The 16,496-nt window shown below is 41.7% G+C and overlaps 1 protein-coding gene across 1 annotated transcript in view; it reads left to right on the forward strand.

Annotated features, from left to right (window-relative positions):
* nfatc4 (nuclear factor of activated T cells 4) overlaps nucleotides 1-11,773 on the forward strand; it is an 18,766-nt gene extending 6,993 nt beyond the window's left edge. Inside the window, exons 3-13 of the mRNA XM_050032541.1 lie at nucleotides 2,604-3,122; nucleotides 3,209-3,384; nucleotides 4,231-4,393; nucleotides 4,710-4,810; nucleotides 5,795-5,896; nucleotides 6,109-6,296; nucleotides 6,464-6,604; nucleotides 7,392-7,447; nucleotides 7,560-7,686; nucleotides 8,350-9,069; nucleotides 11,495-11,773. Coding sequence (XP_049888498.1) covers nucleotides 2,604-3,122; nucleotides 3,209-3,384; nucleotides 4,231-4,393; nucleotides 4,710-4,810; nucleotides 5,795-5,896; nucleotides 6,109-6,296; nucleotides 6,464-6,604; nucleotides 7,392-7,447; nucleotides 7,560-7,686; nucleotides 8,350-9,069; nucleotides 11,495-11,565 — 2,364 coding nt within the window. The 3' untranslated portion in view covers nucleotides 11,566-11,773. The remainder of the gene's footprint in view (nucleotides 1-2,603; nucleotides 3,123-3,208; nucleotides 3,385-4,230; nucleotides 4,394-4,709; nucleotides 4,811-5,794; nucleotides 5,897-6,108; nucleotides 6,297-6,463; nucleotides 6,605-7,391; nucleotides 7,448-7,559; nucleotides 7,687-8,349; nucleotides 9,070-11,494) is intronic.
* The last annotated feature ends 4,723 nt before the right edge of the window (nucleotides 11,774-16,496 follow it).

Raw genomic sequence — 16,496 nt, forward strand, 5'->3', positions numbered from 1 at the left:
GGGTACCGTCGGGCTCGGATCGGGTAGCCACACTCTAGTGTGTGTATGTGTCCCCTATTGGGGCCTATCTGAATTTCTGTCTTTGAGAGATATTATTTTGTAATATAACTGAATTTTCTATCCATACATATAAATTTTAAATATATTAAAATTATAAGGCATCTTTGAGTAAACTGCGAGTATCATTTAAATAGGCTATGGAAATTAAGTATGGCTTTGGAAATCAAAATATGGTCACCCTATCCTAGGACAAAGTCCTGTGTTTGTTTGATCCGTCCACCACCCCAACCAGCCTTCTTACACTCAACTTTGGTATTTATTCTACTTCTATCTTTATTCCAGTCAGTGCATTGGTCATTGAAGTAAATGGTTAACAAATTACTGGCTCGTGATTATGTGCATTACTTGCAAATTGTCTTGTATTACGTTTTGTAGGAATACATACGAACAGTGCAAGAGAACAGCCTGATTAGTACGGACCTTTTCGAAAATCAAAAGCCAGTGGTTTCAGTTAATCCAAACAGAGTATTAGTTTTACATTCTAAAGTCTTGCTGAAAGTAATCTGTTACAGTGATCATTTAGTCGATTTCCTTGTGTGGAAGTCCACCATCCAATATTTGAGAGTCAGCTGCTAAAAGATGTGCATTCACAAGTTATGTTGATGTGAAATAAAACCTGAAAGACAAACTTTAAGCAAACATGGATGTTGATAAATTGAATTTGGTAGTTTTTGTTTGCATTAAAAATGTTACTGTTCACTTGAAGAGTGGACATAGTAAATGGACTTGCACTAGTATATTGCTTTTCTAGTCCTCTGACCACTTAAAGCACTTTTATACTATATGTTACATTCACACACACATTCATACACTGGTGGCCACAGCTATTATACAAGGTTTCATCTGCTACTCAAATTTTAAACAACTTTAAACATTCACATGCTCTCAATTATCGTTAGTTCAGTAAATACCTTGCCCAAGGATACTGTATGAATTGAAGGAGCCGGGGATCGAACCGCCAATCTTCCAATTAGTGGACGACCCGTTCTAGCCTCCTGATCTACAGCTACCCCAAGGGCTGACTTTCAATAAATCATAGCAAGGGAGCTGCTTTGCTTCATACAAAATGCTGACTCAGAATCAGCTCATCTGCAAGGGACTTCATCGCCAGGTTCTTCACAAACATGCGGTGCAATATAGGAGAGGGGAGACCATCATCTGTCCACACCCCACCGCTGTCACAAACGACTCTTGTCACTGACCAAAGTCAGCTATCCGTGGCCAACCGAAGATCCCCGGCACTATGGTGTTGTTATAAATGTCTGGCTCAGAGATGTTCAGTCATAATCCCACATTTGCTTCTAAGCCAAGCACATACATCAAATGTCTGAGTTTGCCGTTCCTCTCATACTGAGCAGGATTACTATTGCAACAACACCTCATCAGTAGGGTAAAGCTCTCATGACGATCTAAACCTAGCTCACATTCCCTACTAGCGGGTATACAATCAAGCGCTTGGTGAATTAAGCTTCACAATGATAGGAAGAGCCAAGGGGTAATTCATACGTGCAAAAACTATTTCAACATAGTTTCTGTTCACAACTGTGTTACTATGTGATAAAAACTGTGGTAGAGTTGTATATCAAAACCTTTCAAGGGAAAGAAATGGCTGACTCGAATGTAGAAAATCAATCAAAAAGAAACCCAGAATGACCTTTTTTGTTTAGACTGCTAAAAATGAACGGTGACTAATTAAAGTTTTCCTTTGTAAATCAATGAATCTTTGATTCTTTTTAATTCCTTAGTTTAGTCTAGAAAAAGTGCCCATTACAGTTTCCAAGAGACCACATTGTATGTTTTATCAGAGCAACAGTCCCAAATTATAAAGTTATTTGATATGAACCCAGCCTGGTAAGACCACCCTGATGACGTGAGCTCAACATTTTGTTTCGCTCTCTGTATCAGTCTGGACTCGCGCCAAACACTTGGGCGTACTTGCCTTGACAGACAAACTCCCTTAGCCAATCAGCATAACAAAACACCGGGGAACATCATCTTCATCACCAATGGATCCAGTTGATAAATTAAGTTTTTCGCCAAATCCAGTTGGAAGAAAGGCAAAAAACATCTTTTCTTCAAAGAAACTCCAAGAGTGCATACTCTCATTCTTGTGTATTTGTTATTATTGACTATATTTCTGCAATAACTTCACTTACTGATGTGTTTACTCTACTAACATTAGAGTCAGCGCTAGTTACTTCGGTAGCCGCCATTACTGTTCCGCAAGCTGCGGCTTGCATTCTGTAATCTACAACAATGCAGTCTCTGAAAGGTTGCTTATGTTGTCAACTACGGTGCAGATCCCTGATTGACCACGATTGGATTTCAATTTCTGGGAAGTGTTTTGGGCGGCAGTAAGTCCACACTTATACAAAGAGCGAAACAGAATATTGAGCTCACGTCATCAGAATGGTCTTACCAAGCTAATACTTACATCTGAGAAGTTGGAACAAGCTAATATTTGGCATTTTCTGTGTTATCAACTGACTCTCAAAACCAAATGAAAGTTAAGTACTTTCTGGTTGCTCTCATCTTTCCTCCAGGTTTCAGAGTCCCGTGTGGTTGAGTGTCCTAGCATCCAGATAACCACCATCTCCCCTGAAGATGATATAGCACCCACCATTTCCAGTTACTGGGACATGGGCGGCGGCGGTGGGTGGGACCGAGAGCGCCTCTACCTCCCCCTGCTGGACCCCTTTACTTATCGCGACAGATGCCCTGGCTCCCTCAGCCACAGTCCCAGCCCTGGCTCCAGCCCCTCCTCCCGCGGCTGGCTCAGCCCAGCCTCCAGCTGTGACTCTCTGCTGGTGGAGGAAGAGGAGCTGAACGAGGCCACAATCAATTTTGGCCTCTCGCCATCCTCAAGGCCCACGTCCCCTGGGGGTAAAAAACGTAGAAATTCCCCCCTGGTCTCCCCCTGTACCTCACGAAGGGGTAGTTACTCAGAGGAACTGCAGGGATGCAGCCTCGAGGGTGGAGACTCCAACCCTCAGTCGCAAGCTCCGCCCAGCAGCTGTGAGCTCAGCATCCCACAGAAAACCAGGAAGACGTCATTGGAACAGGTAAAGATGCTTGGTTTCGTGGTGTTTCTCAAATGTTATTTCCATATGTGGCACTAAAATGGTGAACCATACCTTTTGGGTTCTAGTTGTCTCCCAGGGAGGTGGATCAGGAGCAGGCTCCAGGCCATAGTTCCCCCTGCCCGCTGTCAGAGACTCAGCATACCAGGAGAGAGCCCCCTTCGCTGGGCATGGACTACCTCTCTGTACCCCCTGCTCTAGCCTGGGGCCGGACCCGAGCCAGCGCCCACAGCCCTCTGTTCAGGCAAGGATACACATCACCTACATACATGATAATATCAAAAATCACAGATTAAAGCTCAGTACTGATGATGTGTTAAAGGCTTACCCATATTAGAAATAACATAAAAAGAAATAAAACAAACATTGCATTTTTAAAAAGTGAATACCAGTGTCTTTCCAGAAATAGTCTCTCCATTACTCTTCTAGAAAGAAATGCTTATACTGAATTTTTAATGCAATTTTTCACCACAAATAAAAGCTGCTGGTATGTTAGCAAAAGCTGGGTCACACCAGCATTTGTAACAGATAAATTTTATCAAATAAATTAATTTCAGTGGAACTCACTGAGTGCATTTATGGAGTAAATTTGTGCAGTGCATAGCGTGAACTCTGACATGCAAATTGGCACTGTATGTGCACCAATTTGGCTGTTAGAAAGTTATCTAACATCAACTCAGTACTGTGTTAAAATACAAGTTTGCAGCATGTCACCATGTTTTTTTCTGGATTTTCAAAAAAAAAGACGGTAAAAGCTGGAGTTCACTGATCTACTCAGGATTTTTGTTCAATGAAAAATGAAGATAACAAAAGTAAATGCATCTTAATCACAATAAAAATGTGGTTACTTTTATGTGAAGGGCTCAGCACTGAGAACGGTTAGTTTGGCTTTATATACAAAGATTTAAACCATCAGTTATAACGGTATTAATGAGCATTTATTTGTCCCTATAAGTCCGTTTTGCACTTGTCATGTTTGCATGTGTAAATTCCATTTGTGGTCTGAAAAATAGTCATTCATTGGCATCTCAGCATTCTTTTCCATGTTCACTGCAACTAAAACTGTCTAATGTGTCTAATCCACTTGTAGGTCTAATGCTCTGCCGCCACTCGACTGGCCACTGCCGTCCCAGTTTGACCAGTACGAGCTGCGTATTGAGGTGCAGCCCCGTCCACACCACAGAGCCCACTATGAGACAGAGGGGAGCAGAGGAGCCGTCAAGGCCACGCCAACAGGACATCCTGTCGTCAAGGTGAAACCCAAATCTCCAGATTTAGGCAGCTGCTTAAAGTGACACCAATCTGTTAGCTCTTCCCAAACAATGTCTTCCTTAGAAATGCTGCATGAACCCATATTTTGATAATCCATTTGCCTTTGTAGTGAGATCATTTCAACGGCTCTGACTGTCCTTATGTTAAATGTAATTTCTATTGAAGCTGAAATAGAAATTTACTTTGACTGTTGCATTTTCACAATACTGGAACAAAGTCTCAGGGCTCATGTTGTCTCTCACTGCTTGGCCTCATCACAGTTTGATCTCGTCCCTCACACTGTGTCTTTCTGTACAGCTGTGTGGATACACAGAGAGGAAGCCACTCTCCCTTCAGGTTTTCGTTGGAACAGCTGATGACCGATCAATCAGGCCACATCCTTTCTATCAGATACACAGGTACTTTGCTGTATCTCTATTTAAAGTCAAACTTACTACCAACCGACATCACTATTCAAGGGACGCCACATACTGTATATTCATCATCTGACCACTGTGGCTTTAACCATTGCGTAACTGACCACCAGCTGCTTCCAGTGTTGCTCCAGGAAATGTCTTGCACCAGTTGTTCTCAATGTAACGTGCTCTGGTATGAGAACATCAGCTTAATATAGAAGATGTAAAGTCTTTAAGAGCAAAGACATGTAGCTGTTGTATAACTAGATCATGCTGTCATTCTGCTCAGTGTTTCGACATCTATGAGATATTTTTGGGATATTAACAGGGACTGATTGGTCTGTATTCCAATGGCTTTTAGTAATTAGGACATTTTCTGTATTATTTATTCGATCCGAAAGGCGTTTTATTTATTTTTGCACACTACGTAGCACCTTGGTTGCCAAATGGTTACAGCTGATGCCACAAAACTGCAGCATCGCCGGTTCAATTCCAGCCGAGCACCTTTGTAGCGTGCCCACACAAGTTTTTGACCCCAAAATGACATTACTTGTTTTGTCTGACCAAAAGTCCAAAATTTAAAGGTATTCAAATTTACACTGATATAAAACAGAAAAAAAAGAAAATCTTAACATTATGTCCAACAACTGTTACGTGCTGTAAACCGCAAATATTGGAAATGTTTGCTTGATACATCACTTACACTCTGACATCTCTCCACTTTGTGCATGTATAGGTCCTGTTTGTGCATGTGTGAGTCTTTCGGACCTGTGTGTAATTGACAAGCAAGAGTGAAAACATTGAATTTCCCCTCAGGGGGATTAATAAAGTAAAAAAACTTAAAATAATAAACTTAAAAACATTTAATGAATAGCCTAAATTGTATTGTACCAGCTTGGGCAGAGCACAAGTCTATTGTGGGACTTTGATTCAGCATAAAAACTGTAAACGGAGGGCTGTTAAATTCAGCTGTTTCTCCACTCTCAGAGTGACAGGGAAGATGGTGGGTACTGCCAGTCACGAGAGCGTTCAGGCGGGGACCAAACTGCTGGACATCCCTCTCAACCCTGAGAACAACATGACTGCACTGTGAGTAGCAAAGAGACAGGAAATGTTTTCCCTAAAAGCTCACAAAACTTTTTGTGCATGTTTTTCAGCCTTATACTAGAGTTTTAAGGCTATGTTGAAGTCTACAGTCTATACTTGAGAAGCAGGTTAATTATTTATATTTCTTTACTGGACCAATGTTGAAGAATGTGACTACAAGAGACTGGATAAATTTAACATTTTTTGTGTTGTAGCATCGACTGTGCTGGGATTCTGAAGCTGAGGAACTCGGACATCGAGCTGAGGAAAGGAGAAACAGACGTTGGAAGGAAGAACACACGTGTCCGTTTGGTGTTTCGTACCCACCTCCCTCTAGCGCCCCCTGTAGCCGCGCCTGGCCGAGTCCTGGCTCTGCAGGTTGCTTCCCTGGCCATCGAATGCTGTGAGTATCTGGTCAGATGCGCTAAACAGCAAAGAGAACACACCTTTGCGCAACACTTACCAAAGCAGGTTGTTAAAGCCACTCTGTGTAAGAATTGTTGCATGCATTAGGAGGACATACAGTGGTAGTGAGGTCGTGTTTAATTTGCCTGATTGTCCCTGCCTTAGCCCAGCGTTCGGCTCAGGAGCTGCCTGTCATCGAGTCCGTGAGTCTTACCTCCTGCTCTGTGGAGGGAGGAGAGGAGCTTCTGCTGAGCGGCTCTAACTTCCTGCCAATCTCCAGAGTCCTTTTCATGGAGAGAGGGACAGGTAAAGGTCCACAGAGAAGACACAGGCCTTTCTAAAGTTGTTTTTCTGATCTGTTTTATCTAATATCTTGATGAGTTTCTGACTGAAATGAAGCCAGTAAAATACAATACAATTCAGATGCAAACACTGAGTCTGTAAAAACATTTAAAATAATTTCAGTAAGTGCAACCCAAATTCAATGTTAAAAAACTAGCTTGTTTTCTATTCTTTTTTTTATTTAGTAGCTCAGTGTAAATAGATACATCTCAATGCAGTGTGTTCATGCCTCGGTCTTTCTATTAAAGCTATCTAATTGCAGTCAGTCTTTTAGATATTGTACGGCTGTACAGCACATCATTCAGGGAAAAAAGAAAAGGGATAATAGCTTTTCTGTTTTCAATCAGCACATGAGTACATTATTATGAATAAGCACGTTTTGTGGACTAATAAGAGTACGTTATTATGAGTACATGATATCTTTATATGCGACCAAAAGGTTTAAAACTTGTTGTGAAACGGGGTTTAACTGTCTCAGAGAGACTGTCTGGGGTTTTCCAGGATGCTGAATACACAACAGAATGAATTGAGATAAAAATTTAAATAGATTTGTTGACATAAAATGATCTTTAAAAACAGTTGTGAGAGTGCAGGATCAGTAGAAGCAGAACCAGCCAGTTTTACAAAGGCTTTAATGTTGGGTGTTATCTGTGATACAATGACAGCACATTATATTAATTAAACTTATTGTGTGTCTTAATGCGTGTGTATCTAAGTTACACTTAATTCTACCTTGTGTTCTTAATATTAGATGGTAAACTGCAGTGGGAGGAGGAGGCTCATGTCGACCGAGACAACAGCAATGAGGTAATTTTGCATGTGTGACATCAGTCCTAAAAATGTCACCAATTCCAAAAAGTATCTGCAACAACAGGAACTGAATCTGTACCGTTGTGTCCACACCTCTTTTTTGTTACAGTGTTTGTTGTGTGTGAGGGTCCCAGCCTACAGCGACCTGTCCGTCAGTCGGCCGGTGTCGGTTAGTCTTTACGTCTCCAACGGGAAGAGGAAAAGGAGCAGCACGCACTGCTTCAAGTATCTCCCCAGTAAGTGTCCAATCACACCGCATTCACATCTGTCTCTCCTCTATCTGTAGCGGATTTTGTTCAGTTTATGTTTGTGTGTTTGATTGATTGAAAATTCATCTTACTTTTGAAAGAAAGGAAAAAAAGATTTTTGTTTATGGCATTTTCCACTTTTACATCACTAAGTGTATCTTTTTAAAACATATATCCTCAATATTTTTTGTATTTTATGAGTTAATTTGACCAATAATTGTACTTTTAGAATGTTTTTTTCTTTCCAAATACCTATGTGGATTTCTTTCCAACTACTTGTGACTTGTTTAAATTATACGATTTTAAAGAGTCAAAATAAATATTTCTCATTCTTATAATGCTCATTTGGAGATTTCCCATTGCACAGTGGTCTTTTGAAAACATCTTCTTTAAATTATATACCATAACCTAAAATGTAATAAGATTTTTACATTCATATAAAAGCTAAAAACAAATAATAAATGTAAAATGAAAAGAAATGTGGTTCTAGATTTATTTCCGAGAGACATAAACCACATTAAACTCCAATAAAAAGTGACTATATAAAAAACATCATGCAACATCAAAGTCCTCACTGGGAGAACCTGGAATACAAAATGTAAAAATATTATTACAACATATTAGTTAAAGTGTTTCTGTTTCTCCTCACAGTTATGTTCAAAGAGGAGGACCCGCTGCTGTCCCGGCCCTCTGTGCTGCCTCTGGATGGGGGGAGTGTGTGTCCTGTGGGGGGTCAACCCAGGATGGACAGGGGCTTTCCTGTGAGAGGCGACCCCATGGCTGACGATCGAGGCCTGGGCTTCCACCTGCCCCCCTACCCCTCCACCTACTCCCCTCCCTGTCCCACTATGGGTTACCATGAGGAGTACTGCTCCAAACCTGACGCTGCGGTGGAGGAGCCCGGCGGGTCCAGGGCAGCCTTGTCCGAGGGTCACCCCAGCTTTGAGAACCTGGAGCTGGGCTTCACCGAACTCCTTCCCCCATTATACCCCCGCGGTCCGCAGCCTCCCTCCCCTTCCCCTTCCCCTTGGCTGGACTCACCCTACCTTTCCTCCTCGCCCTCTCCCTCCCACTCCTCCTCTCTCAGCCCGTTTCCTGCCGGCAGTCCCATCTCGACCTCCCCTCTGCCTCCCATCCCCACTTCCCCTTACCCACAGTACTCTGCTTATCCTCAGGAGGTGTGTCCTTCCCCTCCCTCCAACCCCAGCCCATATCAGGACATCTGCCCAGCACCCTACTCCCACTACGAGGGCTGGGACCCCCAGGGAAGGGTGCTGGGGATGGGACGTGGGGGAGAGAGGGATGCCAAGATCCAGGAGTGCCCCCTGGAGTTTACCAGCTCTTCTATGCACCACATTACATTTGATGAAGGTGAGTTGAATGTTATTGTCTTAATCTTACAGAGTGCAAATGTGTAATAATCAGTTGAAAAGATTAAGTTATTAACTACATGTTAATGATGGACGGAGATGATTAAGAAATGTTTTTATGTGCAGTATAAATGCATGGTTGGACGAGAGGGAGGATCAGTGTGTTTGATTATAAACAGACTGGTGGATGGCAGATGGCTAAGTAAATGGTTACATGCATAACTGTGGATTATTCAGTACAGTAATGCCAGATGTCAGATGACACAGTATAGATTTAAAAACCGGGATTTAGTTGTCTGATGATACTGAATTAATATTTCTATTCATTTCTATTCATTTGGTGCTTTATATGGTGGTGGGAGATGCTCTCCATACTCATCTCATACCTGCCGTGGTGGTCAAAACTTTATTACACTGCACACTAGAAGGGCGCTCCCAAATGCCCAATCTCGCAATGTTAATGAAAGGGAAAAAGAATTGGGGTATCGGCCCAGTGATACGTATTTACTCCAGAGTTTAACGGGTTCTTCCTTGGCAAATGTTACACCTTTCCACCAAGTTTTGTAAAAATCGGGCCAGTAGTTTTTCTGTAATCCTGCTGACAAACAGACCAACCAAACTGAAAAGATAACCTCCTTGCAGTGCTATTTATATTTTTACATTGCATTACCTGCCTGGTCAGTTACCATTTAACTGCATACTAAAAAATAACTTCACAAAAAAACACTAGATGCTCTGTCATTGTGGTTAAAGTTTGAACAAACACAAAGTGAACAGATGTTAGTTTTAATCCATCAAGAAATCCAAACTTTGACCAGGAGGTGAAGTCAGGGTGGAGCTCAATTGTTATGTGCCAGCCTAATAACTGGGAGTGAAGCCTGAGAAGCAGAAATGCCCCTGAAAACAAGCTCCTCTTACTCTTCTTAGTAGATATGGCCAGTGCTCAGTAACTACTAATTAAGACGTTTGGCTGTCTTTACATTGATTTTATGATTCTTAAAGTAATGATAATTTTCATTTGTTCTTCTCTGGAGGGCAAAATGTCAGAATATTGCATAGAATAGCCCAGGTCAAAATAGGTTTTGCAGCCAATACAAGTTGTGGTATTTGAGAGTGTGAAAGAATCTGATAATAATACATGGGCCTATGTTCATTTTCTACATTAAAGCTATGGTAGGCAGAAATCTGGAAAAGGCATAACAACGAAAAAAAAGTTGAAAATACACCCTTCTCCTGCAGCTCTCGCCTCTTTTTATCAAGCCCCTATCACCAGACAACCGCAGGCATATGCACGCGCTTTAAACAGTAACCTAGTGTTACCCATACATTGATTTATTTAATCCTATTTCATTGTAGAGGTTCACACAGCCCATTTGCTGCGCTCCTCCTCACCCTGCTCTCTCTCTATCAGACCACAGATGAGACAAGAATTAGCTAGCTAACAGTAGCCCTGTCCCTTGGCCTCGCCCCACACTGCTGTGGACTGCTTCCCCAGGAGAAGAACAGTCCACAGCTCGGCAGACAGACCTCGGTCGGCAGTTGTAGTAGCTCGAATTTTGTCAGTGTGAATGCCCCCAGTGCCAGGTGTCACAGCGGGGTGGGAGCCAGGGACAGTGTCAGGTCTAACCTGTTAGCTGATCTGATGAGGAGTTGGGGATGTCCGGTCCCCTGGAGCTGGGGTTTGTACATGGTTGGATTCATGTTGCTGTGGCCCCTGACTGTGGGTTCATCTCTGGAGCTGCTGTGAGCTCTCCTTCAAAGCCCTTAGCAGTGTGAGATGGTTTGTAGAGTGAGTGTGAGTGAGTTAAAGGACAAAACTATTAGCAACATTTTCTCTCCATCTCTGAAATGCTTTGCCGATATTTACACGTTTTATTTTGTTTATTGTCAGACTCCCTTGTAGACTCCCTTTTTAACTGATAAGTCCATCTTCCTTTTTGGGTTGCTTTCAACGGTAAGCAGTTGCTGCCAATGCTGGAATAGCAACTTCAGGATTATCTGCCATTGAATCATGCACTCACTTGAGGGAGAACTTCCTCTCTCTGAAACGACCTGTGACTGGCCAGAGTTTCTCTGTCACGGGCTTCCCTGTCACGGGCATTTGTGTATCTGCCCTGATATTTGGATTTGCAGCGAAGAATTGTGATAGGTGCCAGATGACAATGCAAAACACGAACATTTTAAAAACAGTCTGCACTATTGAGACGCTGTGAAAGTCATCTTCGACAAGTTATTCAGGTGTTGCAACTCCTGCTGCTTTCCAAATCAATGTGTATAAAATTATTTACAGGTTAATACACACAGATTGACAGGTTGGTTTGAGTCCAGCAAAAAGCTGAAGAAACTGTTTCTAGGACATTAAGTATTTGTTGGATGAAAGAATGGAGTGATGAACAGGTTTGTGATTTTCTCTTTTCCCTCCACAGTGACGGAGTTCATCGGGGAGGACATCCAGTCTTACCAGTCAGGCTCACAGATGGACAACCAGCCAAACTGAGCTCAGAACAGCTCATTGCCCCCAGCATCATTTTAAATCCATTATGCACTTGGTATTAAGATGCATCGCTCCAGTTACACATGAAACGACAGGGGGATATGATTACCAGGACACTGTTGTAATTATGACCACAGGTAATGGTTTTTATGTGGTTTTATAAAGGGAAACAAATGTTTTTAACATGTTTTCAATATAAATTATACAAGAAAGTGCTTGGGTTTGCTGTGTCTTGTGTTTTTCTTCCAAAGAAAACAAAATTAACACTCATACAAGGTAAATTCAGAATAGAGGGACTGAAGGAAAAAGGCTTAGACACTATGGAAAACAAAATGGCTTAATAAGATATTATGCAAGATGCCATATTCTCTACAATCCCACGTAACTATATAAACACATTTCGCAAGAGACACAATTGTGTCTTAGATTAATAAGACTGCACTAGCAGACACTTAATCCATCCTGCTGTAAGGACTTGTTTCTCTGCTCCGCTCCTGGATGTGATGGAAGGTTTTTTTTTAGTAATGGCGACAGGATTTAGGATCATGTTTTGCCAAATAGCAGTAATTATTTCTGATTTTTTGTTTTAACCATAATACCAGATTTAGGTATAGTTTAATATCACGGAAAATGACTAAAAGTGGTAAAGACTTTACTGAAAAAATCAACTTAAGACAGTTTTTTTATTTGTCTGATCTCAGCAGAAGTTGAGCCTGTGGCTGGTGTAAAGATAAGGTAAAGTTTGACCTCATGAAAGGATGATGTGACCAGGCTGTGATTGTTGAAGCTGTTTGAAAGGTCTGAATGAGAAATAGCTTGTTAGATCCTCTGGAAGCAGAGCAGGTTTGTCTTGAGGAACAGTGCCACCTGGGGGGACTCATGACCAGGAACCCCTCAACAGTCCTAAATCAGCAGCTGATGAGATATCACTCATTCTGTTGTAAAACTTCACAGGTCTTATTTCCTGCTATTTCAGCATTTAAAAGACTGTGGCCACAAGAAAGGCAGACAATAGTGTTTGATTATCACAAAACAGCAAAGGCAATAAAAAAAACACCAACCCAACAAAAAGACACTGAAGTAACATTGTACATTTTCTTGACAGTTTTATGGGTCTAAATGGTTCAGTGCAACCATACATGGGCATGTTGGGAGCTTGAGACCAAAGAGGCCTTAATGGTAAGGGATAGATATTGTCGGTGTAGCGCTTTGAACATCTTTTAAAAAGACCTTACTGTTGGAATCTGGAGCCATAATTCCTTCATGACATTCACTTTTCCAGCAGCTTCTATTTTATTTCTCCCTGGCTGCAGCTCAGGAAAGGTGGTTACACATGGAAAGTTTATGAAAGGTGAATGTGGCAAAAGTAATGAAGGGTAAGACTCCGAGCACAAACCACTCACCGTCATTTACATTGACTTTATGCTTTGCTGCTATTCATTTGTTTATATTTGAGTATGAAACATTGGCATCCTCTTTTGTCATTAAAGTTTTTGTGCATCTTAAAACTTTTAGAGTATAAAACATTCAAAGATACAAACATTTCTTTAATTTAGGAGCTGTCCTCTGGTGTAATAATTCAAATATTTAAGAAAAAAATAAAAATGTGGTAAAGAAAACAGTCTAAAGTCTAAACACACCTGAAAAAAAACTAAGAATAGTAATAGCTACACCCTTTCTCTTACATAGAAAAACTTGGAAACGATTTATTTTCCTAAAACATTTAGCAATGTGAAGTTTGGAGGTAATTTTCTGATTTTCTGTTCAAGTTTTCATTACATTTTTAAAGTCTCTGGCCAATATATAGGCCAATACAACTAAATTTGGTATTTATAGAGACACACAACTTTGTCATTACATTATCTGTAAAGCATAGTTTCCCAGCCTATGAATAGACATGCAAGGTCACCTGACCTAAAGCGGCTAAATGGCTAAAATATTTCATTTTAGTGGCTCATTTAGGACATACTGCTTCACTTGATTTTTCATACTTTGAAACAAGAATTGAATAAAGTGATAAAGTTCCCCCTTAAAGTTGCTCCATTGTTTCTCACATCTTAACTCACTCTCCCATCCCCACATCTTGTCACAATGAGTCACTCATTGTGTCACCAGGGGGTGGTATAATCTCAAATATCACTCAGTGAGCTCTCCGAGTCAGCTTGACTGACACATGCAGGTTCATGAAACACCAGCCAAGTGAACCCTTAATGGAAATGCCTGTCTTGGATTATGAAGAGCCTATGGGAAAACAGAATGGCCATTATATGTGTAAACTTAACCTCTGTTGGTAGAGTCCCAAAAGATAAGCTAACTATAGGATCACTGAGGTATGTGGGAATCATACAGAGCAGTCAGGCTGCTGCTGCCTGCTTGATACACAAGTGCACAGACTGTTTTACTACAGTATTGCCCCTATAACACTGACACCGACTCTGATGGTGACACTTAAGCTATATGCTTATATTAATTAATCATTCTAATAATCATAATGATGTTAACAATAATACCACTAGTTCTATTTTTGGCAGAAGCAGAGTTTCCAGGAGGTGCCACTATTTTAGCTACAGAGAGGATTTAGAAATGTCTGTTTTCAATACTTGGCCCTGTATCAAAGGAGTCAGAGAATCATTCCAGCTGTTTAGGATTAAACATCTACATAGTTTTGTGTAACTCACAGGAGACAGATTCAGAGGAGTAATTTGACATTTTGGGAAAAATGCTTACCATAAAAAAAAGAAGTAGTTTTGTAGGGAATTATGTGTGGGACAGTTTTTTGGCCAGGAGCAGTAACGTCCTCCCAACATCACAGTAATCTGCCAGACAACCAGCAGAGAGGAAATCACTGCACCTACAGGCCCAGACACCACCAAACTGACTTCAGAGAATTAGCAGGGTTGAAACCCCCCTGCCGCATCACCTCAGGTCACTGTGTCACAGCCAAAAAGTTGCACATGAACACACCAAACCAATGGCCAACAAGCACCTATGTTCTGTGCCTGTGTGAGCGACCATACCCCTCCATACCAGCAGATGGCGGTCGGCTGTAGTCATCGTTCACAAAGGCAAACTGGAAGAACGTCTTAATGCTAGTTAGGCAATTAGCACATTACCAACACAATCCAGCATTGAAAGAACAAGGCATATTTGCTGTGCGCCAGTGAAAAATAACGCAAACCAGGAAATGTTTCTGCTCAAGAGCTCAATGGCTAAAGAAAAATAATCTTACCTCATATAAAAAGTTTGTTGCGACTTTACTCCTTCTTGACTTTAGCTCTCTGTTTGCATTTCTCATTTCTGTTTCTCTTCTTGTGCGCTAAGCTGAACTGCCAATCAAAGTGATTTCGTTTACTGACGGGCTCCACTTTTGCCGACACCAATTCAGCATGCTGAACCAGTGATAAAAAAGCATGCTAGCACTGACAAGGGCCAACAGTGCAGGAAATATAGCACCAAGGAGGGTGGCAGACACTCACCAGTGACCCAACTTTGACCGACTTCTAGTTGTCGGCTTGGTGTGTCAGGGCTTTGAACAAGAGATAGTCCTCCACATGACCCCGAAACAAAACCACACCTTGTTAAGTCACATGTGTACTCCCCATGACGTATAAACTGACCTTTATGTGCAAAATTGATCAAGTTCCTCTTTAAAGCCCGTGGATAACAGGAGATCCTGTAGTGGGAGCAAAATTTACAACACAGTCAAGAGTCACCGCAGGGTCAGAGGACACAAATGTGTTGAAATAAAATTAAGGAACAACCCAGCAAAATAACATCACTTGTTAGTCACAAACAGCTTGCACAGCTGTTTGCCATTGAGTCTCGTGGCTTGGAAAGAGAGAAGGAAGTAAGTATCTGTGGGAAGATGAGGATACATGAGCCTCAGCGATAGAGGAATGGCGGGCCTTTCCAAGCTCTCAGCACATCTGTGTGTCTATTTTAACGTGGCGTATGTTTTCACTTAAGTTCTGTGTTGTCATTCAAGTGTGCTTGTTGTTACACACTTGACTCTTGGTTGTGTTGAGAACAACACATCCGCTGTAAAAGTGGAAACAAGATGCTGCATTTGAGACAGACTTCTTTCTATAGCCTCTTTCATCTGAGATTGTATACAGCTATTGTGGTGCCGATGACTTGCGCTCTTTGTTCTTTCTTTGTATAGGTCAGAGTGGGAAGGCCAAGAATTAACTTGGTTACTTAAGGAGAGTAGGAAGGCCGCTCCCCACAGGGTTTTTTCACTGTATACAAGAAAAGCAAAGGTTCCTGGGAGATGGTGTAAAAGGGACAATAGCAGTGCAGACTAACCTCATGCCAAAATTAACTTTTAAGAGGCCAAGGAGATAAGAAAGATAGAAAAACAGTTAAAGGTCCAGTGTGTAGGATTTAAGGGGATATATTGGCAGAAATGGAATACAATATTCATAACAATGTTTTCATCAGTGTATCATTGCCTGAAAATAAGAATTCTTGTGTTTTCGTTATGTTAGAATGAGCTGTTTATATCTATACACGGAGCGGGTCCTCTTCCACCAAGTCTGCTATGTTTTTCTACTGTAGCTCAGAATGGACAAATCAAACACTGGCTTTAGATAGGACCGTTCATGTTTTCACATTGAACGCCAAAGTTCTCCTTCACTCTTAGCACATGGGAGATTTCAGTTCTGCAGCCTCACCACTAGATGCCACTAAATCCCACACACCAGACTTTTAAAGGCGCTGCATGTAAGAATGTGGCCAAAACGGTTACTGCACTCAAATTCAAAATACTGCCGCGAGTCGTGTCCGCCCTCCCTCCCCTACAGATTCGAGGTTGCTGGACAGCGGCATGCTGGAGACTGATTTGCTTGCCCACGGGCGGCTGCTGTGGCAGGGCCGCGTTGCCGCGTCCTTGATCTTCGGTTTTCCAGCGGACCTTTCGAGCAAGTCCGGCTTCT

The sequence above is a fragment of the Epinephelus moara genome, chromosome 21 (genome assembly GCF_006386435.1).
Source record: "Epinephelus moara isolate mb chromosome 21, YSFRI_EMoa_1.0, whole genome shotgun sequence".
NCBI lineage: Eukaryota > Metazoa > Chordata > Actinopteri > Perciformes > Serranidae > Epinephelus > Epinephelus moara.